At 45.1% G+C, this 21,588-nt stretch overlaps 1 protein-coding gene across 7 annotated transcripts in view; it reads right to left on the bottom strand.

Moving 5' to 3' along the window:
* ANKS1A (ankyrin repeat and sterile alpha motif domain containing 1A) overlaps window positions 1-21,588 on the bottom strand; it is a 189,789-nt gene that overhangs the window by 72,576 nt on the left and 95,625 nt on the right. For all 7 annotated transcript variants that reach the window (XM_060162640.1, XM_060162634.1, XM_060162638.1 and 4 more), the window contains 2 exons: window positions 19,228-19,348; window positions 3,512-4,101 (listed from right to left, as the gene is read on the bottom strand). In XM_060162640.1, the coding sequence (XP_060018623.1) occupies window positions 3,512-4,101; window positions 19,228-19,348 (711 nt within the window). The remainder of the gene's footprint in view (window positions 1-3,511; window positions 4,102-19,227; window positions 19,349-21,588) is intronic.

The raw sequence follows: 21,588 nt of genomic DNA, 5'->3' as shown, positions 1-21,588 counted from the left end.
TCATTAAGACAAAGAGGGCGCTGACTTGACTGCAGAACATGATAAGTATCTACTGAAGCTGGGATTTAGAGCTCCTCTTAGGCTGAGCACTTTTAAAAGTAAGCTGTTCCTTCTTTGTTACCAGAAATTTAACAGAAAATACGGAGAATACAAGTGTCACTAGTGGATACTGTCTCAGAGGTTTCCCTTAACCAGGCTAACTTTTAAAAGTCCTTGGTTCAGGGCAATCGACAAGGGCCGTGTTAACACCTATGAGGAACAGGCTGTATGTGGACAAAGTGACCATCCACTGCGCATATTCCCCAACTATACATCATTATCCCAAACACCCAGCCAATCAAGTGGCCACTGTTACCCCGGATACAGAAGGTACATCGGAACAATAAACAGTAGAGAGGCTGCAGGTTGCTCTCTAACCTCTCCTCTCTCAGGGAGCCAGGCAGAAAGGCTCATTAATTTCTCAAAGAACAATGGTGTGGGGCCGGGCGGGGGTGCCTGCCCTACTTTGCCAGGCGGGGCAGGCTCTTCCATCTTGGGTGGGGCAGACTAGTACAGGAGGTTACAGGCTGAAGGGCTTGAACTCCACCACTGGACCATCCACCCCAAAGCTCTGCCTTTTTAACGGTCTGAAGACACTCCACGCCCCAGTTCTCTTTCTCCAAAGCTGCAGGCACAATAATAATATTAATATCTACCATTCACTCAATATTCTATGCATACTAGGCACTGTGCTGGGCAGTGAAACACATATCTAATTGGTAAAAACACCTCTGAAACACAGATTTGACCACCTCTGTTTCACAGATAAAGATAACACCGAGGCTTCCTGGGGCCTCACACATGAAGGTGGAGGCGATGGAGCTGGGGCTCCAAGCGGGATCTGCTGACTTGGGAGAGGAGCCCCGCGTGCTACCCTGCACTGCCTTCCAGGAGCAGCCTGGCTAGCCTGCACGCAACTCCATCTGTGCTGGGATCGCAGCTGCCTGGGCCCGGAGCCTTCCTCTTCCTCACAGGCCCCACGGTGAACAGCTGAGCTGGTCCACAGCTGCTTCACAGCAGCCTTCCCTACCTCCTGGGGATCTAACAACGACAAAGAAAAAAAATCGTGAAGCACAAGATACAGGCAAAGCAGCCTTCAGGCACGGGTCAGGGTAGTGGCGAGCAGCCGTTAACTAATGCCCGCTTCTAGACAAGTCTGCCCAAGCCCTGCGTTTAGGGCCAACTAGTGGGGGAAACACTCCTGAAGTTTCTCTTTAGACAGAGATAGCCACAAAAACCAAGTATAACATGACTCAAAAACAATGTTGAAGGGTTACGCATAAAGGGCCCTGTTAATGTTTACTATGCAAGCAAAGCTTGATCTTCTGAATTCTTTCCAATAAGACCTCAATTGCCTTTACTTTTTTCAAATTTAAAATGCAACAGTGCTTCTCGTGGTTAGCCACACTACAGCCTGGGCCAGGACACCTAGACCTTGAACAGTCCCTGGGTTCATTGGATCCACCTGCAATCTCTACCCGCAAAGGAAATATCAGCATATAAACCTCCTCTCATTAAGGTATCAGGTGACCACTGATATATTAGCCCAAACAGCCAACTTCAATTAAGCTGGGCTGTGCCTCGGTGATTGTTTCTTTTCCAGGAGGAAATGGTGGAGCCCATAACACTGCCTGGAAATGCTGCATGCCAACAGGGCCTGGATATCCCGTGAAGAATCACCCAGCGACTTCTTGGGGTGGAGGATACGCTCAGGGTAGAGCAATAAAGAAGATTATGGTTAGATTGGTAAAGCTGTCTTCCAGCCCATTTGGAGGATTCTGAGATACTGCCTTGATATCAAATCAAATACTCACTTCTCAGCCTCATGTTCAAGGTCCTCTCACTGTCTGGTCTCAATTTCACTTTCTACCATTATTTCTTACTCTCCCTGTACAAACTCTACACTCTGTAGAAACCAAACGACCTAAGCTTTCTCAGCTCCACGCCCTTGCTCATGCTTTTCTCTCCACCTCAATGCCCTTTCTTCATCCTATGGTTTCAATCTGGTTCTAACCAAAACACTTGGTTCTTTAATTCCATGTCCAATGCCACTTCTCTGTGATCTTTCCTAAAGCCTCTTTCCACCCTCTCGTACCCCTCGCCTCTGCCCACCCCACCCCCACTGATGTTTTTCTCTATTGGTCTCTCCTGCCATTTCAGAGAATATTGCATTTATCTTACTCTTAAGCTGCCTTATCCTATACTTGACTGTAAATTAGTAAAACTCCATTTTGAAAAACAAAGGTACAGCACACTTTCCTACAAACACCTACTCTCCTGTGTGTAATCTTCTGGCCCCAGGCGCTCTTGAACACAAACTGATTTTCCTTAAGTGGCCTGGCATCTAGTACAGGCTCACCAAATTCTGGTTTACTAAATAGTGCAGACCTTCTCTGGCACAGGATCTTCCTGTCCCTGACTAAACAGAGTCCTAAACCTTATCATATCTGGAGATGAGTGCTAGAGGAATCGGCCCCGCCCTGTTCCCACATTGGGAATGGGATTAGCTTTGGTTTACATAACTTTTGCAGCTGCAATCCAGATGGGCTGGGTAGGGCATTTAGTCTACAGAGTGTTCAAATGGACATGCCAGCTGCAGTGGTCCCCTCCTCTTCAAGTGCTAAATTCATCTCTTGAAAATGTTCCGGGGAGACAGATCCAGCCTGCTTCAAAGTCAGCTTCCTCCTAGCAAGAAGCTTTCAAGGGTAGTACTTGAACATTCCCTGCGTGTTTACCCATCTTTGAGAGACACATTCTTCTGCCCAGGAAGACATGTCACAGGTCACTGAAAAATATCTGGGCACGTATTTCTAACTATTCTATAACAATGGCTATGAAAGGAACCTGGGCCTCAGACTCAAAATGTTTTCTCCTCACTAATCTCTCTTTGTTTCCTGAACCACCTAGCCCTCTGCCCGGCCAACCCAGGAATGTGGAATGGGCAGAACGCTTCTGTGGGGAGATCATTCGGTCTTCCTGGGAAACACAGTAAGAATAATCATGAGCAGCGGGAAACAGAAAATCCCCCTTCTGATCCCCTTTCAGCAGCTTCTCCCAAAGCCCCCTCCCCGCAACTCAGGATCTTCCCTCTTCCTCCTGAAAACTCATAGGAAGCACTCTAGCTCTTCTGAAGCATCTTCAGGGTGAGCCTGGCTCCCTCAGTGGGGCGGATGGGATCCAAATATTTCCAAATACCTTATCATTTCTAGGAACCGCCTCTCCCTCAGCCCTGCTCTGCTGGGCCTCCACCCTCCAGATTAACCATGAGTGGACCTGTCCTCTGCCACACAGGCAGGAAGACCCCTGACCTGGCTCCCCAGCACCTGCCTCCCTCCCAGTTGTCAGAAACACTCTGGTTGAAGTGCGAAGGAAGCAGGGCAGCCCCGGCCCACATCCTGGCCTGGGCGTCAGCACCCAGGGGAGCACAGGGGGCTCAGCCAGCCCAGCTCTCCGAGACGTCACGCGGCCTTACCTCATCCCACTCGGAGGCAAAGGAGGGAGACTTCTCCAGCCTCTTCTTCCCGATGCTGCAGTTGGACAGGGACTCGCTCCGGCTCCCCATCGTAGCGTCCTCCGTGGGTGAGCAGGTCAGGAGATCAGAGTCAGACTTGGACAAGCTGCGGCTGAGTTTGAGCTCAGCTTTGGGTCTGCCGGTGGGAGGGGCTCGGCTTCTGGCCCCGCTCCGGTCGCCTTCTTCCTCGGCACCCCAAGGGTGTGGAGATGCGGTGCGCGTCGAAGTTGCAGGGTGCGTCTGGCTGTGGGCGGGAGGCAGGCTGGCCGGATAGCCCACTCTCTTACTCTGGTCCGGCATGCGGGGCGCGGAGGCTCCAGACGCGCGCCCGCCCGTCTCCTCCAGCTGCATGCCTGCCTCGGGGCGGGCACCCTGTGCGGGGGACCCTTCTTGATGGCTCTGGCCAGGGGCTGGGAGCAGCTGGAAAGGGTCCTGCCCGGCCTCACACACTGGGGAGGAGCCGTGGAGGAGACCTGAGAACTGCTCCGGGACCTGCCCGTCCTGCCCCTCTGCAGAGTCCTGGCTCCGGCTGCCGCTGCTCCGCCTGTGGTCTTGGAGTGGACGGAGAGACAGAGAAATAACAAAATTAAACACGGCAAAAACCAACAAAGTTCCAATGCAGCAAGCGCACGGCCAAGCAGAGGAATTCAAAAGCAGAGGGAAAGAGAGAGAAGATGGATCGGCTGGGGAGAGGGCAGAGGGAGAGAAGGGGAGAGAGGAAGGCAGAAAACAGTTTCATATTGTTCTTAATGTCCAATTTGTACCCAAAGTCAGAGCATTTATGAAATTCCAAACACTGGCCTGATTAATGCTATCTGGCAGCCTTCCTTGTTGTTAGATTTCTGTTAACATTAACGACCAGACCTTGCTATATAAGGCGACAAGAGGTGCTAACTATATCCCACAGAAAGGACACAAGTGAGGAGAGAGTGAGTGAACACGGAGCAAAAGTGAGAGAGAGAGAGCACGCGCGTGCGAAAGAGAGCAAGCAAGCACAAGCAAGCGAGACTCACTCCTGGAACATCTGATACATTTCCATAAAGGCCAAAGTGTTATTTAGAGCCACCCGCCCCCACCCACCCCCTTCCTCTGGCAAGCAGCAACAGAGGGAAAAAAATGGAAGTCATAATCCACAACCTGCAACTTCTGGAATTCCTTAACTGAAAGTACAAAACAAACCAGCAGAGAAATAACTGCTTCCTTCCTCAGAGGGGGGCGATTCAGAGTTCCACGCCTCATCCTTCCTTCCTCAGGGAGCACAGACTTTTCTACTTTTTTTTTTTCTCTCTTTCTTTTTCTTTTCTTTTCTTTCCTTTCTTTTTTTTTGTTTTTTTGAGAATGTACACATCTCACTCCTTCCAAAGCCTCCCAGCTGCTCCTATTTGTTTAAGTTTAACCTTAGTTGATCCACTGAAATCAAAATGGTCTGATTTGTCAATGTCAAGAGACATGTGCAGTTCTCCTGAGACGGCCCTAACATCCCAGAAACCTGACACTACCGGCTCGTGAGGCCAACTACTACTGTACACTCCCCTGAAGTATCAAATACCTCTGCCCTGAAGTAGCATAAATAATTGATCAAATCAGAGTCCAATATCAGTATCACACTGGGACACCCAAGGGGCTCTCCCTGCATGAACTCAGAACCATTAGAGATTTTAACCCACATCAGCAGGGCAGATGACAACCCTGTGTCCAGTACTAGTTCACATTCCACAGCTAATATTCAGCTCTACTTTCTTTGTGAGTGGAATCTACGGTATATACACCAAATGATTCCCTAGTCTGCCCCAAGCTCTCCAAACTGTTCATGAGAGCAGAGAATCTCGGAATCCAAAGGGTCAAGTTCAACTATTTTTACAGATGAGAAATCTAAGCCCCTCAGGCCTTCTGTGGTTTGTCCGGAGTGGTGGGGGAGAAGGCTCTAACCTAGGCATCTGAGCACCTGGCTCTGGTCCTGCTGTTCTACTCTCTTGCTGTGTGGCCTTGGCAGTGATCACATCTTGCTGGGCTTCAGTATCTAAAATAAATAGGTTGGCTGCATGGTCCTTAAAAATCCCTTTTATGTTCTGATAGTGATGAGAAGCCAAGTCTCCAGCGTACTGTGATGGCACACTTCCCCCTTGGGGTGCTGCAGAGCCCCGCCTGGATGTCTCTCCCGGGGCTGCCTGCAGAGCACCCTCCCTCCCTCATCATGGCCTGCAGCCCCAAGGCAGTCAGGTGAGGAGGGGCACGCTTCATAACCATGACACTTTGCTGCCCAAGCATGATGCCAGGGTCCTACAATGCTGGCTCTTCCAGGGCAGCGTTTCAGGAAGGACCCCAACAACCAGCTCCCCGCATGAGCCCACTGCCCTGAGGTCTGGGCAGGGATATGGTTCCACGCACCCCACCCTCTCAAGAACAGTTTGGTCTCCACAGTCGGCTCAGCTTTTGGCAAGTCTGCAGAGGCTGCTGAGGGGGCAGCCAAGTCCACTTTATGGCTCTGATTACTTATCCACAGGAGCCCAGAAGTATGAACTTTGGCATCTCCTTCCTCTATACTTGACTGCTTCAGGACTTTCACACCCCGAACTCACTCATCCCACACCCCATAGGTCAAGTCCAGAGCACTGAACAAGCACTGAACATCCTGAATCACGTCTCTAGGGAAGAAGATGTGCTGAGTACGTAAGAGTTCCACACAGCTTCACTCAGGCCTCAGGAAGCCCTGACTTCCAGGCTATGAACACCACGTATGACAACTGACAGCGTGCAAGAAGTGCCCTGTGGGGCTGCACAGTGGGACCACATGACCATCCAATGGTGGTTCGGGACAGCGGGACTTCCTAGGAGAGGTTGATGGGGAGAGTTAACCAGGGTGTGAAATTCGCCACCTCCAGGACTATATTCTGATGGCTGACTTCCTCCAGATTCTGGCCCAAGGTGCAGTGTCCCCCTGACTGCCTCTGAACTCGAAAGAGAGCGCTGATAACAGGAGCACAGGCTTCTCTTCCTTTCCACCAGCTTCTAGCTCCTTATTTAACAATTTTTTTGAGGAGATGGGAGTCCAACAACAAAAGAAAAACACCAGTCCAGAACTGGGAGTGAGCCAGGCTCACACTGCCTGGGTGGACCTTGGAACCCAGGCCACAGGGAATGTTCTGACTGCTGCTGAGGGAGCCAACAATGAAGGCCCTGTCCAACAGCCACGCATTCATGCGAGTCATCAATGGAGAAAGAGGGACAGATGCCAAGAGCTCAGTACCAGATAGATGCTGGAGGAAGGAAGTGGGCAGAAAGAAGGAACTTATGGAACTTATGGAAGGAGGAAATATGTGAAGAGCAAGAATTTCCGAGGGTCATAATCCCATTAGAGAAACCACAATCCACCAGAGTAGAAGAAATCATGGAAAGGGATGCTCATAATGAGACAACTTACCCAGGCAATTCCCTAGGAAAGACACCTTGGTATTTAAAAAGCTTGTCAAGATCTAAGAACCCCAGGATCTCAACAAGCTGGTGTTCTCTTTCCCATAAAAAACTATATCCAAGGCTAAGCTAGATTTCCTGGCAAATCAATGAGTGGGAAAAGATCTACTCAATGGTCCCTTCCTTCTGTAAAGTCAGGATAATATTAGGTCTCTTAGGGACAAGGTGTTAGCAATATAATGTACTGATCAAAAGCTAGATTCCCCACCCACCCACCCAAAGCCAGATCTTGAGCAAATTACTTTTCTGTGCCTGGTATTGTCATCGATAATTTTGGGATCTTAATAGTACTTATTTCATAAGCTTGTTATGAGAATTAAATTATATATGTGAAGCATTTAGGACCATGCCTGGAACATGCCAGCTCTCAAGAGATGGTAACAACTGTTATTCTCCACACAGGATCCATAACAACATATTCTGCTCACAGATGAGACCAACTACTTCTCTGTTCCTCACAGATTTGTCACAAGGATCGTCAGCGACAGTGTACGTGACAAGTACCAACATCCATTGCCTTCATCATCCTTATAACTCTCGACAGCAGAAGGAGGGGACAGAAGGTAATACAGTGAGAATGCTGAAGTGAGAAACTGAGATAGGCCCCAGAATTGTCACTGTGACCACCCATTCCCACAATCCGCATGTGCACAATGTCTGTCTTCAGGGGGCACCTGAAGATATAAAGATGAAGACAAGGACTCTGCTCCACGAGCTTACTAGCTATTGGAAGAGACCAGCATATAAAGAAATGACTAGAATGCAAGGCAAAGATTAATAGATGCTTTAAGTATAAACCAAATGCACTGTGCAGTGAGCAGAAAGGAGAGTGTGATAACTTTGAACCAGGAGGCTTCTCAGAAGAGGTAGATTTTTGAGCTGGGTATTGAAGGAGAAGAAAGGCCTTGACAGGCTTAAAGAGAAGTGGAAATATTTTAGAAAAATCAGTGACAGGAACCTTGTGCCCAGGGGCTCGTGGACTCGCAGGCTCGCAGAAGAGAACCCTCAGGCCCGAGGTCTTCCTTCAACTGAGAATCACTATGCTCCCACCCTGGGAACTCCACAGCTTTTCCAACCCTCCTCCTATGCTGCCCCCAGCACTCCTCACAACCTGCCCTTCTAGGAGAGAAACTAAGAGGGAACAGGACACGGGGAGGGCTGTGTCCTTACTCTCCCCATACATCAAGGCCAGCTGCTCCACTGAATACTAGGACACCCCAGTATGCTAATTCCCAGTCCCTTCGACTTTCCATTTTTATTCATTCTGGGTGTGCATTTTTCTTTTACCCTGTGACCTGCTGAAGCAAGGGGTCTTCTATGCTGCATTTTAATTACTATCATGATCCATGGGGATTCTCAAGGGCTTCTGAATGATAACATTTTAACATTTACACATTTTCAGTCACCTCTGCCCATTTAAATGAGGGCTGAAAAATGCAGCTCATGTGAGGACTTGCGACGTTAAATCAATCCTCAGGCTCCGAGGAGAAGGCTGGGATACTCCAGTTTCCTGGGCTGTTCTGTTTTCTTTGTTCCCTTAGGATTGGAACCTTCCAAATGCTTAGTCACTGTGGTGATCATCAGAAACTGTGTGTGCCCAGGGAACTCCCAAGTCCATGGCTGCTTTTGGAGGGTCACCGTGCTTTCCTCAGAAAGAAGGCACCGAGTATGTTATGGAGACATTTGCTGGAGATCGTGATCTGATAAGACAAATAGACTGAGAGTCCTTTCTGGTCCATGACAACCAGAGAAATAGAAGAAGATCTGGACCGGGATTCAAGAGGTCCAAGTTGGAGCCCCAGCCCTGTGACTTTTCCTCTCTGGGTCTCTTTCAAAAAATGAATGGCTGGGATGCATTCTCTAGGGCTTTGAGATTTAGTACGGTTTGAATCTGTGATTAGATGACCTAAGTTCCCTTCCAGCTCTGTGACATTAAAACATGAATAGTAGCAGGGCTTCAGGGGAAATGATTTAACCTCATGGTTAAACAGGCTTTGGATTCGGCCACGCTAGAGCTTAAGGGCCAGCTCTAATGCCTAACTTTTTCTTCCTCATCTTAAACAGGGATAAAAATAGCCTCTACTCGGAAGATTTGTCTTGAGCTATTCAATGACCTAATCAGTGTAACTGAACTCGGCACGCAGCTGGCCCATAAGACGCGTTCAGTTAATGTAAGCTGCCATCATTATCATCATTTTTTATTTACAACCATTTCCAAACTGCTCTTCAAGCTAACACTGAACAGTCTCGTTTCCTTTCTCCCGACTCTACAAAGGAGACAGGGTTCTTCTGAGTGGCCCTATGAACCAGGCAAAATAAAACTCAAATGCCAGGGAAGGTCCAGCCGTCTTGCAAGTTTGGTTCAGGGTGATGTGTAACAGCACGGTGGAGGATGCTCAGGTCAGGAACCACCTCCACCCACGGCAGCACCCACGGGCACAGCCCAGCTTTGGGACTCAGGACTGTTCTACCTGGACTTGTTCCTGATTAACTGACAGCTCCCCTATTTCCCTAAACTCTTCCTGAAGAGTCTGTTCACTGCCTGCTGTTGGACCCCCTGGTCCCTCAGACTCCCCTATTCAATATTACCAGCTCTGCCTGGATCAGTTTCCAACCGGCCATAATATTTAACCGTGCCCGATTTAATAGCACACTTGCCATCTCTGTTTCCCTTGATCTTCTGCCAGTTCCAACACTGGGTATTCACAACCATTTGCTTTCTCTTCTCCAGTTGCTGGAATGTTGAGCCCTGCTGAATACTCAAGAAACAACTGACTGAGTCCTCTACCAACGTATTTAACTCAGCTGTCTTCCATTAGCTACCAAGTATTAGGTACTAGTTCTTCTGTGCCGGACACTGTGCTAAGCATGTCCTTTTTTAATAGTCACAGCAACCATGAGGGAAGAATTTGTAACCCTACTTTACCTGTGGAAACTGAGGCTTAAAGAGGTTAAATGGCTTCCTCAAGGCCTCCAGCCAAGAAGTGGTAGACAGGAATTCAAACGTGAGTCTGACTCTCAGGCTCAGCCGACCTTTATTCACCTTTTGAAAACTATGACATCCCCGTAAGATCAATTTCTCGCCTCTGCCACTCTTTTCTAATCGTCATCTTTCCCATAGCACCTATACTCTTGGAGGATAATCGCACCAATTTCCTGAGAAGGTTTAGGTCAAACTTCCTGAACTATTTTCAACATGATGTCAAAATCTGGGGATAATTTCATCTCTTCCCAATTGCCTCAGAGAAGTACCTTCCCATCTAGGATTTACCAATGGTCAATTGTCCAATTTTTCTAGTCTTTATCCTTCTAGCTCTTTCTGTATCATTTGAAACTGTTTACCAGTTGTCCCCAGTACACACCCTCTCATGGGATTTTTTTTAGATTGGCTCACAGCCACCTAGAATACAGACTACATTTCTCATCTTTGTGGCTAGGTGCAGCCATGTGACCAAGCTCTGGTCAATGGGTTTTATAAGTGAGAGTGGTATGTGCAACTTTTGAGAGCTGTCTTTAAAGTACTCTTCTTCTCTCCTTTCCTCTGGCCTGTGCTGATAGCTTGAACTTGAATAGTCATCCTGACCTATGAGACGGCAGAAGGAGACCAGGTCCTTGACCATCATGAGCTGCCATACTAGCCCTGGACTCCTTACTTCTGGACTTCTATCTTGTTTAAACCACAGTGATTTTGGGGTTTTTGGAAGTTCCATGATGGCTTCTAAGACACAGCATTATCCTGGTTATCTTCCCATGTTTTTCCTTTATTTTCCACTAAAAGTAAGTTCTATTCTTGACCTCTTCAATCTCTCTAGTCTTTCCCTCAGCAATTTTCTCTTATGTTATCCATCACCTCAATGTGGATGATTCATGAATCTGTATTTCTAATCCTTACATCTCTCTTGAACATCAGACCCACATTTCCAAGTGCTTATCAAGTATTTTTAGCTGGATATTCTGGTACCTGAAACATCTCAAACTTAACCTGTCCAAAATTGAACTTAACGTACTTCCTCAAATGCGCCCCTCCTTCAATTCCCTATTCTGTTAGTTGCACGATATTTCCCCAAATAACCAGGCTCAAAACCTTAGAATCATCCTCAATACTCTCTCCTCCTCTTTCATCCATATTTGGTTGTAAGATCCTGTTAATGCTACATCTTCAAAACCTCTGCTATCCATATTCTCCTTCCTATCACTTTCTATTATCCCCCTAGTTTGGGCTCTAATTTCCTTCAAGAGATTTCTTGAAGTCTCTTGACTTCAGGGTATTCCTGACTCCAGTCTCTCCCAAGTGCAATCTAAATTCTACAATTATACAAACAGTCAGCCCTCCATATCCATGGGTTCTGCATCTGTGGATTCAACCAATCACATATTGAAAATATTCAGAAAAAAAAATTTCCAGAAAGTTCCAAAAAGCAAAACTTGAATTTACCATGTGCCAGCAACTATCGTACTTATATAGCATTTACATTGTATTAGGTATTAGAAGTAATCTAGAGATGATTTAAAGTATCCAGGAGGATACAGGTAGGTTATATATGAAAACTGTGTCATTTTATATAAGGGACTTGAGCGTCTGAGGATTTTGGTATCTAGGGGGTGGGGGGGTGGGGGGGTACCCTGGAACAAATCCCCTGAGGATAACAAGTGACGACTGTACTTAAAGTGTGGCTTCTATCCTGTCACCTCATTCAAAAAGCTTCAACAATACTTCATGGTCTTTGGAATAAAGACTGCCATTTGAGATCCAGTATTCTACGACTAGTCCTTTGTTCGAGCCAAACTGGATTATTTTCCATTCTCCAAACATGCTATCGTCTCCTGTCATCTTCCTGTTATTTATGCCACCCCCTCTGTCTGGAAGGCCCTCTCCTTCCTCCTTATTTCTGCCGATCAAGTACAATTCTCTGTTTTGGGGTTCAGCTCAAATGCACTTCTTTCATAAAGCCATCCCTGATCTCTTACACTGACACAATTTATTCCTCTTTGAACTCTGAAATTAGTTTTATACCACTTTACATGAATTTAACATATTCTGCCCTTTTATGATTATTTTACATATGTCTCATGTATACATATTGTATATAATGGCTGTCGATACATTTGGTGAAAGAAAATATAGATGCATAGCTGACAAAGTTCTAACTTGTTCCATAATGGAAAGAAAAGCAAACTATTCCAACTCAGAAATATAAATTGATAAGAGCAAGACAGTTATATAGTAGGGCTCCTCTAATGCAAGGGGTGAGAGAAGAGGAAGCTGCTGAAGATGAGGCTTAATTGTTAAACTCTCTCATTTACATTTTTTGCCTTTGGGAAAAGCATCCAAATTTACAGCTTGGAATCTACCAAGAATATCTAGCCGGGACTTCCCGGCAAAGATGGTGGACTGAATACAGGTACTTATTTAAATCTTCTTCCCAAAGTCTTACTAAACTAATAGTAAAAGTGGGCCTCCTACTAAAAGATGTACAAATGAAAGCACCCCCAAGAAAACTCAATCCCAAGCTGCCAAAGGGAAAAGCCAAAATTCACACTATAGAATTCCCCGAAGGCTCAGAAATTGGCAGCCCTTTGGATGTGGGAGTAGAGGGAGAAGCTAAAATAATATTTTCCTCCCCTCCAAGAATACTGAGGTCTTCATACTCGTGCACAAACTTCACGTGGACCTAAATGCACAGCTCTCGGGAATACTGATTTAACTGCATCTTAAAACCTCCGAAGTGTAGCTTGTGCCAAAGAGTCCACATGTATCACTGTATTCAGATAATCATGCATCACTGTCCTAAGTTAAGTAACCACTTCACCTGGACCTAAGCACTATTAGTGGATGCTGCAGAAAAGCACCACAGAGAACAATGACTTTTAGAGCTCCTGGCTACTTTCCTATTTGCTAGCAAACCTGTAAAGTTGTCCACTGTTTCTCTGGGCAGTAGCAGGCCCCCAATGTCCAGTGGGCAAAGAGTTAAACACTATAGAGAAATAAGTGATACACAAAACATTGCTCTGCTATGCTAGTCCTGTATAAAGATTTCAGAAGACTTCTTCTACATTGGAATCAATTGAAATAACAGAGGAATATCTAGTCGGATAAAACTGTCATAAAATCTGGGCCTAGTGCCTTCGTGGGGGAAGGGAGATGGGCTTTCTACTTCATGGATCTATTAAAGCTTTCTCTTTCTGGGAAGATTGTTCACTGTGAAGGTTTGTCCTGCATGGCGCAAGATGCTTAGGATTCCTGGTCACTGGGCACTGAATGCCAGTAGTAAACCCCTCCTCAGCTAGTCATTGTGATGGACCAATAACTCACCCAGACAATTCATCCCAGGAGGATGGTAGAAACTTCTAACTAACCAAATAAAAAAAATTATTCTTATAAATTCTTTCTATTTATTTTTAAAATCTCTGCATTTATGGTTATATGTTTCTTATATTATTCCTACATGTTGTATTTCCCTTTTCTTGATCAGAAATATCGAGATATTTTAAAAAACAGACAAGTTTTCATTGCAATATTCAAGTCTATTGCTTTTTTCATTTTTTAATTTCATTCTTTGTTTTCCTTGTTTTCTTTCTGTGTTTAACTGAGGTGTACCTGCATACCATAAAGTAGGTGATGTGTACTATCTGCTTTTATCTTTATTAATTCCTCTCTGATACTTTCTTTTGGTTAAGTTTTAGTCTTTCTTATTTTTTAACAAACGAATTTAAGGATAAAAACTTTCCTCTGAGTGCCACTTTGGTCAAATATTATCGGTATTTATACAAAGTATTTCTACTACCATTAGTTTCTAAGTAGAAAAGTGGAAAGGAAAAAGATAGGCAACTCATAGACTAAATATATAATACTAATCAACAAGATAAGGTGCTCAATTTCACTAGATCAGGCAAATGCCAAATTCTAAAGTCACTTTTTTTGCTTACCATGGTGAAGAGCATTAAAACGTGATAATATTCCATGTTAGTAAAGGTATAGGGAAAAGAGCATGCTCGTTCACCATTAAGGAAGGGCCACGTGGCTCCACCAATTAGATCTAGACATGTACCTACACTTTGACCTGCTAATTCTACTTTCTATCAATGTCTTTTAGAGAAATGCTCGTATAAGCATGTAAGAATGTCTGTATGGAATGTCCACAGCCGCATAAATTATAACAGAAATAATGCTGAAGACAACTTAAACATACATCAGCTAGAGAATAGAAAAATGAGTTATGGGATATTTAACAAAAATTTTAAAAGAATAAGGTAGATTTTAGGACTGTGACAAAACTGTATTTATGATCTATGAACAAGGTAAATTGTAAAAAACAAGTGTGCAAAACAGTTTGTAAAATATGATCCTATTTTAGGTTAAAAACAAACAAAATCTCACATGGTCACTTTTATATTAAGATAGCAAAGGGCCTGAAGCATACAGCATACTTTCAAACTATGGCCACCAATGGCAACTGTGGGTAGCAGAGAATCTGAGCATTTTGTGTGTATTCGCTTTTCTATTATTTGAAATTTTTCTTTCCAGTGAACTAAAATGAATGTAACTTTAAAATGTAATTTAAAAAAAATCTCCTATCCCAGCCCTCACATTGTAGTTTCCTCAATTATAAAGGAGGAGCTGAAAGCTCTGGTAGTCTCATTAACATGACCTTTTTGAAAACTGATGAATTAATTCATAAAAGCTGCCTAAGATAATGACATTAGTGGAAAAGCAGGCAAAATTTAATATGTACTAACATGCGACATCATCTGCTGACTTGTCTCACTTTTACCAATCCTAACAGGCATTTCTTCCAGGCTACTGAGAAATTGGCAGAGTCTATTTTCATATTTAATGTCTCAACTCCTTTGTCTGAAAGCTCTTTGAGTGATCTAAGCAGCTAGCCTGGAGGCAGGCACACCTCCCATGCTGTGGTTCAATTAAATCTGTTTCCCCTACTGCCCACTCTCAACAGTTAGCCCAATGCTGCAGAGCTGGAAGAAACCAAAGCAAAGGAGGATGAGATGTGAGGTCAGAAATCCTCCTTGGTAGTTCTCTCCTTAACCTGGAGATTTCTTAACCTGAGGATAGAAGGGCACTTGGCCCCATTTATGAAGTTCATCTGGGAAAGTTTCCCCTTTCATTCCTTTCAAAGGCTGAGCCAGCTATCTTGTAGGGGTTCCAGATCAAGCCTTTGAAAGAAAGAATTAGAATCTCACTCCTCCACGATACTAAAGATTCTTCCCTCACTAAGAACCACTTTCAAACAGAGCATTAAATTAACTGAGAACTTGTTCTTCAAGGGTTAATTTCAGTATGATTTATTACTAAACAACTAGAGTAGGCATCAATGCTCCACTCCACTCCCTTTAAAGCTTTAATTAAAAATCCACCAACATGAGTGGAAGACTTAATACAGTTAAGATATCAGTTCTTCCCAAACTGCTATAGAGACTCAACACAAAATTCCAAGAAAAACCCCAGCAGGACTTTTTGTAGAAATCAATAAGCTGATTCTAAAATTTTGTCTGGAAAGATGAAAGAACTAGAATACCTAAAACAATTCTGAAAAATAGTATAACAAAGTAGCAAAGGCAATTCCATGGAGAAAGGACAGTCTTTCCAACAAACAGTGCTAAAACAATTGGACATTCATGTGCAAAAAAATATATCGCTACCCATACCACACACCATATAAAAAAATTAACTCAAAATGAATCATAGATCTAAATGTATACCTAAAGCTATAAAATTTATAGAAAAAATATAGGAAAAAATATTCGTGACCTTATCTATGAAAAAAAAAGGATTAATCAAGCTTCATCAAAATTAAGAAACTCTGCTCTTCAAAAGACACTGTTAAGGGAATAAACAGACAAATCACAGACTAGGAGAAAATAATATATCTGATAAAGAACTTATATCCAAAATATATAAAGAATCTTTACAACTCAATAATAATAAACAACCCAATTTTTTTGATGAGCAAAAGATGTTGAAATGGCAACTTCATTAGATACAAGGATGGCAAAGAATCACATTAATAGACGCTCCACATCATTAGTCATTAGGGAAATGCAAATTAAATCCAGAATGAAATATCACTACACACCTATTAGAATGGTTAAAATTTTAAAATACTGACAATATTAAGTGCTGGGGAACACACACAGCAATTGTAATCCTGACGGGAATGCAAAATGGTAGAACCATTCTGGAAAATGGTTTCACAGTTTCTTATAAAGTTAAGCATGTATTTATATAGGACCCAGTAATTTCATTTCTTGCATTTACCCAAGAGAAATGAAACCTATGTTCACACAAAAACCTGTATGTAAATGTCTATAGTAGCTTTATTTGCAACTGCCAAAAACTGTAAATGGCCCAAATGGCCCTCAACTAGAAAATGGATAAACTGTGGTATGTCCACACAATGGAATACTACTCAGAAATGAAAAGGAACAAATACAAATTACTAATACATGCAACAAGTATGAGTCTCAAATGAATTATGCTAAGTGAAAGGGACCAGACTCAAAAGGGTACTGGAAAATTGTGATTCATAGGAAATATATATATATATTTGGCCATTCGGATGACCAAAATATATTTCTCAGATACACCTGGTCTTCATCCATAGTTCCTGGCTTACAGTTCCCAAAACCCAAGGAATTTTCTGATTGATAAGCTGTTAATGAAGGTGACTTTTGGTTAGTTGGTTGGTTGGTTGGTTTTTGGCTGTGCTGTGCAGCTTGTGGGATCTTGGTTCCCCAACCAGGGACTGAACCCAGGCCATGGCAGTGAAAGTCCTAACCACTGGACAGCCAGGGAATTCCCTGAAGGTGACTTTTGGATACCACCCCAGGGTGGGGGCTGGTTGCCAGGAGAACCAATCATGTGATTAGAGGGTTGGAACTTTCGGTCCCATCCCGATTTCCCAGGGAAGGGAGAGGGGGTTTGAGGTTGAATCAATGCCATTAGCAGATGATTTAGTCAATCATGACTGTGCAATGAAGCCTCCATAGAAACCAAAAAAGACAGCTTTTTGGTCCCTTTTTTTTCCCAAGGGCTTCCACATGGGGGAAACCAGAACACTTTTGCATGCCACCATGCCAGGCCCCAAGCTCCAGGAGTACAGAAGCTCTGTTCGGGACCTCGCCCTATGTATCTCTACATGTGGCTGTTGATTTGTATCCTTTAATATCCTTTTAAAATAAATCGGTAATCTAGTGAAGTAAATGGGTTTTCCTGAGTTCTGTGAGGCATTCTAGCAAATCAACTGAACCTGAGAAGAGGGTCGTGGGAACCTCTGATTTATAGCTAGTCAGAAAATAATATATCTGATAAACAACTTATATCCAGGTTCAAGTCCAGGTAACAACCTGGACTTGCAACTGGCATCCTGAGTTGGAGGGAGTCACTGGAGCCTCCAATTTGTAGCCAGTTGGTCAGAAGCACAGATGTTAACCTGGGCTTGTGATCAGCATCTGAAGTGGAGGGCGGTCTTGTGGGACTGAGCCCTTTACCTGTGGAATCTGATTCTATCCCCAGGTAGATAGTGTCAGAATTAAGTTGAATTCTCATACACCCCACTGACGTATACACAGACACACACACACACACACACACACACACACACAGACACACACACACACACACACACACACACACACACACACACACTGGAACTGGGTCTGGGAACCCTTTTCAGGTACGTACTATATGATTCCATTTATACGACATTCTGGAAAAGGCAAAATCATTGCGACAGACATTGGCGCAGTGACTGCCCAGGGTAAGGGAGGGGGGCAGGACTGACAACAAAGGTACACAGGAGAATCTTTTGGTGATGAAACTGTTCTGTATCTTGATTGTGGCGGCAGTCAAACGACTGTATGTACCAAAACTCACAGAACTGTACACAAAAAGGGTAAATTTTACTGTTTCTAAATCATAACTTTTTTAAAAGCTCCAAATGGAAACCATTAAAACAAATCAAAACAACTACCATGAAAATAACCACAAAATTTCTGCATTTAAGGAGGAGAAACCTTTTACACAGGACCATTAAAAATAAGGTCTGCAGTGTCAGACACATCTGCACACGTTCTCTTAGCCACTCCTACCCTGACAGGCCTCACAAAGGGTACTTCAAAAGACACCACTGCATCCCCCAGTCTTACCTGAACCATGGGCTGTCAGAGGACTGAAGGAAGCAGTAATAATACCCCGTGAAGGACCTGGGACCTGCAAGTGATAGAGAGCTGCGAGAGGCCGCAGGAGTTCCTTCAAACTGCAAGGGGAATTGCACTGCCCCTTCTTGTTCTTCCTTAGGAGACAGAGGTTGTCCCAAATGCTCCAGCGGTGCACACTCACCCCTGTCGGGACCACATTTACCCCGCCTGGCTGGTTCTCAGTCCTGCAGCCCTCATCCCTCGCGGAGGAAACTGAATTTTGCAGAGGCGATGAAAGTAGGCCAAGGCGACAGAGCACTCCAGTTACCGGGTGGCAGCCAATCACGGGCCCCTCCCCAGAAGTGTCTCAGTCTGAGGTCAGGACTCAAAGCAGAGTCTGTGCCGGCAGCCTGAACCCAAGGGGAATGACTTGTTGGGCTTGTTTTTCCACCACATTAACTTGAGGGTTTGTGATTTGAGACCCCAAATCAATCTCTGCCACAATGCTGGCAGCCTCCCCTCCCACGGCACTCACCTAGTCTGACCCAACCTTTTCCTTGCTTCGCACGCTGAAAGGTGACAAGACCACTCCAGCCCAAGGTATTGAAAATGAAAGGCCATAATACACCCACTGCCCAGACTGCCCTGAAACCCAACTTCCCCAGCCCAAGGAACACCATCATCTCCCTCCGCCCAGGATCACAAACTTTAAAAATCCTTTCAGGACTTCCCTGGTGGCGCAGTGGTTAAGAATCTGCCTGCCAACGCAGGGGACACGGGTTCCAGCCCTGGTCTGGGAAGATCCCACGTGCCGCGGAGCAACCAAGCCCGTGCGCCACAGCTACCAAGCCCGTGCTCCAGAGCCCACAAGCCACAACTACTGAAGCCCACGCGCCTAGAGCCCGTGCTCCGCAACAAGAGAAGCCACTGCAATGAGAAGCCCGTGTGCAGCAATGAAGACCCAATGCAGCCATAAATAAATAAATAAGTTAATTAAAAAAAAAAAATCCTTTCAGAGTTGTTTCTGCCAGGAGCAGGGGTGGGGGCTCTACCTTTTGTCTTTCCGTCCACGGATGCCAGCTTCTTTGTCTCTGCTGTCAGCAGTAGCTCATAAGGATGCTCGTCCTCCTCCCTGGCTGCGCTCCCCTGAATCCAGGGTCTCACGGTCAAGACCTAAGAGAAACAAACACCATGGTACTTCTCAGGTGGGGGGCTAACACCCAGACAGGTTATGTCAAACAAATTTGAGATTACTGGCTCCTTTTTCATCAGAGGGGAAGAGAAGGTAAATACATCAAGTGTCACAGGGAATCAAAATGCTTTCCTGGCTACACACCTGGACCTCAAATCTCAATGGCCTTGGATTAAAATATTCCCCTTTCCTTCCCTCATTTCATCCTTCAAAATGCCATAAAATCCAAGATCCTCCCCTCCCCTGCCTCTTCCCTCTTCAGTGTTCTGCAGGATCTTTCTGTGGGTAACACCTCCCAAGTGGTTTTTAGCCACCATGCATCATAAGGCCTTCTTTCTTCATGCTTCTTTCCTAATATGCTCACACAGTACCCCAAGGCTGGGATCCTTCCCCTCTTCTCAAGAGGGAATCAGCATGACTTCTGACTGACCCTGACTGACTGATATTTACTAAGAACAAAGCATTCTGTAAATCCTTCTCTATTTTTGTAAGCCCTTCCTCATAGGCCCCGTGGGTTATAGACGAGGATTTCCCCGAAGCTGGCTTCCTACCACACCTATGAAAATGCAATTTTAAATCAATTCCACCAATCTCTGTTTTGAAAAGAGGCAAGTGGATGGGCAGTAGGAATTTCAGTGGAGAAAAAGCAGCTCTGTCTCCTGAGAAATCCCTAACCCAGGCAGCCAAGTGTCTCTGATGAAATGACTGACCAGAGCTGGCCCCTACACCTGCCAACTGGCTTGAGTCAGCTGGGGGCCTGGTGGCCACAGCCAGTCACGGTACCAGAGGAGCCAGGCATCTCGAACCAAGCCAGAAACACCACAATCAGGGCTACAGTCACACTGAGAGAGAGAATGGAGATACCTGCTTTAGAGGATAATTCTAGCTCATCTCTCCTAAGAAGCCAATGTGTTTCACAGGCAAATTAAGAGTAATCATAGACTGGCAATTAGGAAAGCCAACCAAAGCACAAAATCTCTTCTTGAGCAGTTTGGCTAGAACAAGTAATATATTATGAACGAGGGGGTGAGCGGGATTCACAAGTCCACCTAACAAACAACGGGACCCTACAAGTGTGGCACTGTGGTGCCACTGAAACCTCCTCCTTCACTGATGTGTCCCACGGCCCACCGGAAACAAAGCAGGTTTGTGATTCAGTAGGATCTTGCTTCTTGGAGGCATAGCTCACAGCGTTACAGCCTAATGAGACAACACAGATTCTAGCAGCCTCAGACTCAGTGAGAGACTGCAGCTCCTGTTTTGTTAACAAGGCTGCCACTCCAAAGGCAGGATGGTGGTCTCTCCAAAATTCTGCTAAGCACAGCAGGAACCTCCACTGACTGAGAGCCACCTGGAAGCTAAAAGCTATTTCATTACAATGAGCTACTTGCCTGTATTACTTATTCCTTTTGCTTCTTCACAGGAACACAATTAAGGGAACAAAGAGGGACCATTAAGCAGTTCAGACAGTGTCAACTTAATACCACAGGCTTTACTGACAGGAATTTGTGTTCTGCAAGTTTACACACCCAGAGCCATCACTTAGGCAGAGCCCTGGAAATCTGATTCTGTGAGTGTTCTGCGCACAGCAAGAGCTCTCACATAGCCCCAGGCAGACTTCTCTGAGAGGTATCTGACAGCCTGGGTGCCCGGCCTATAATACCCTTTCTTCCCAAGCAGGACGGGTCTGATGACTTCCATCTGGAAAATCAGACCCACTGGACCTGTGTTTGCTGCATGCCTGGCTCTTGTGCACAAGTGGAAGCAGGGAACCAGCAAACGGCAGAGCTGGAAGGGACCCGAACCATCACAGTCACAGCTAGAGAGTACCTGGTTCCAGCTCGTTCCTTTTGCAGGTGACAAAACCCGGTTACCAGAGAGCTCCCAGCAGAGCCAGGGCCATAAAATTCACTCCCCTTGATTCTGGATCAAGCTGGCCTCATTTTTTTTCTGGAAAGTGTGGTTTCTCCACCCAATTCAGAATCCTCTCCCTCCTTCAGATGTCTAATGAGTGTCCCCTGCTCATACCCACACAACTCGTAGGGTGATCTTTTCCTCTTGGTCCTGGCCTCTGCCAGCTATGGGATTAAAATCTCACAAAAAAAGCAATAAACTGCTTTTCTTCAAGTCTTCCTAGCTCCCACTCAAGAAGCCCTGTGTCATAGTGAATATGGCAATAACTGATTCGCAACAGAAAGGATTCTGCTCTTTACTAAATTAC

The sequence above is a fragment of the Lagenorhynchus albirostris genome, chromosome 10, assembly GCF_949774975.1.
Source record: "Lagenorhynchus albirostris chromosome 10, mLagAlb1.1, whole genome shotgun sequence".
Taxonomy (NCBI): domain Eukaryota; kingdom Metazoa; phylum Chordata; class Mammalia; order Artiodactyla; family Delphinidae; genus Lagenorhynchus; species Lagenorhynchus albirostris.
Note: the sequence above shows the minus strand (reverse complement) of the source record. Positions and strands in the feature narration are given on the sequence as shown.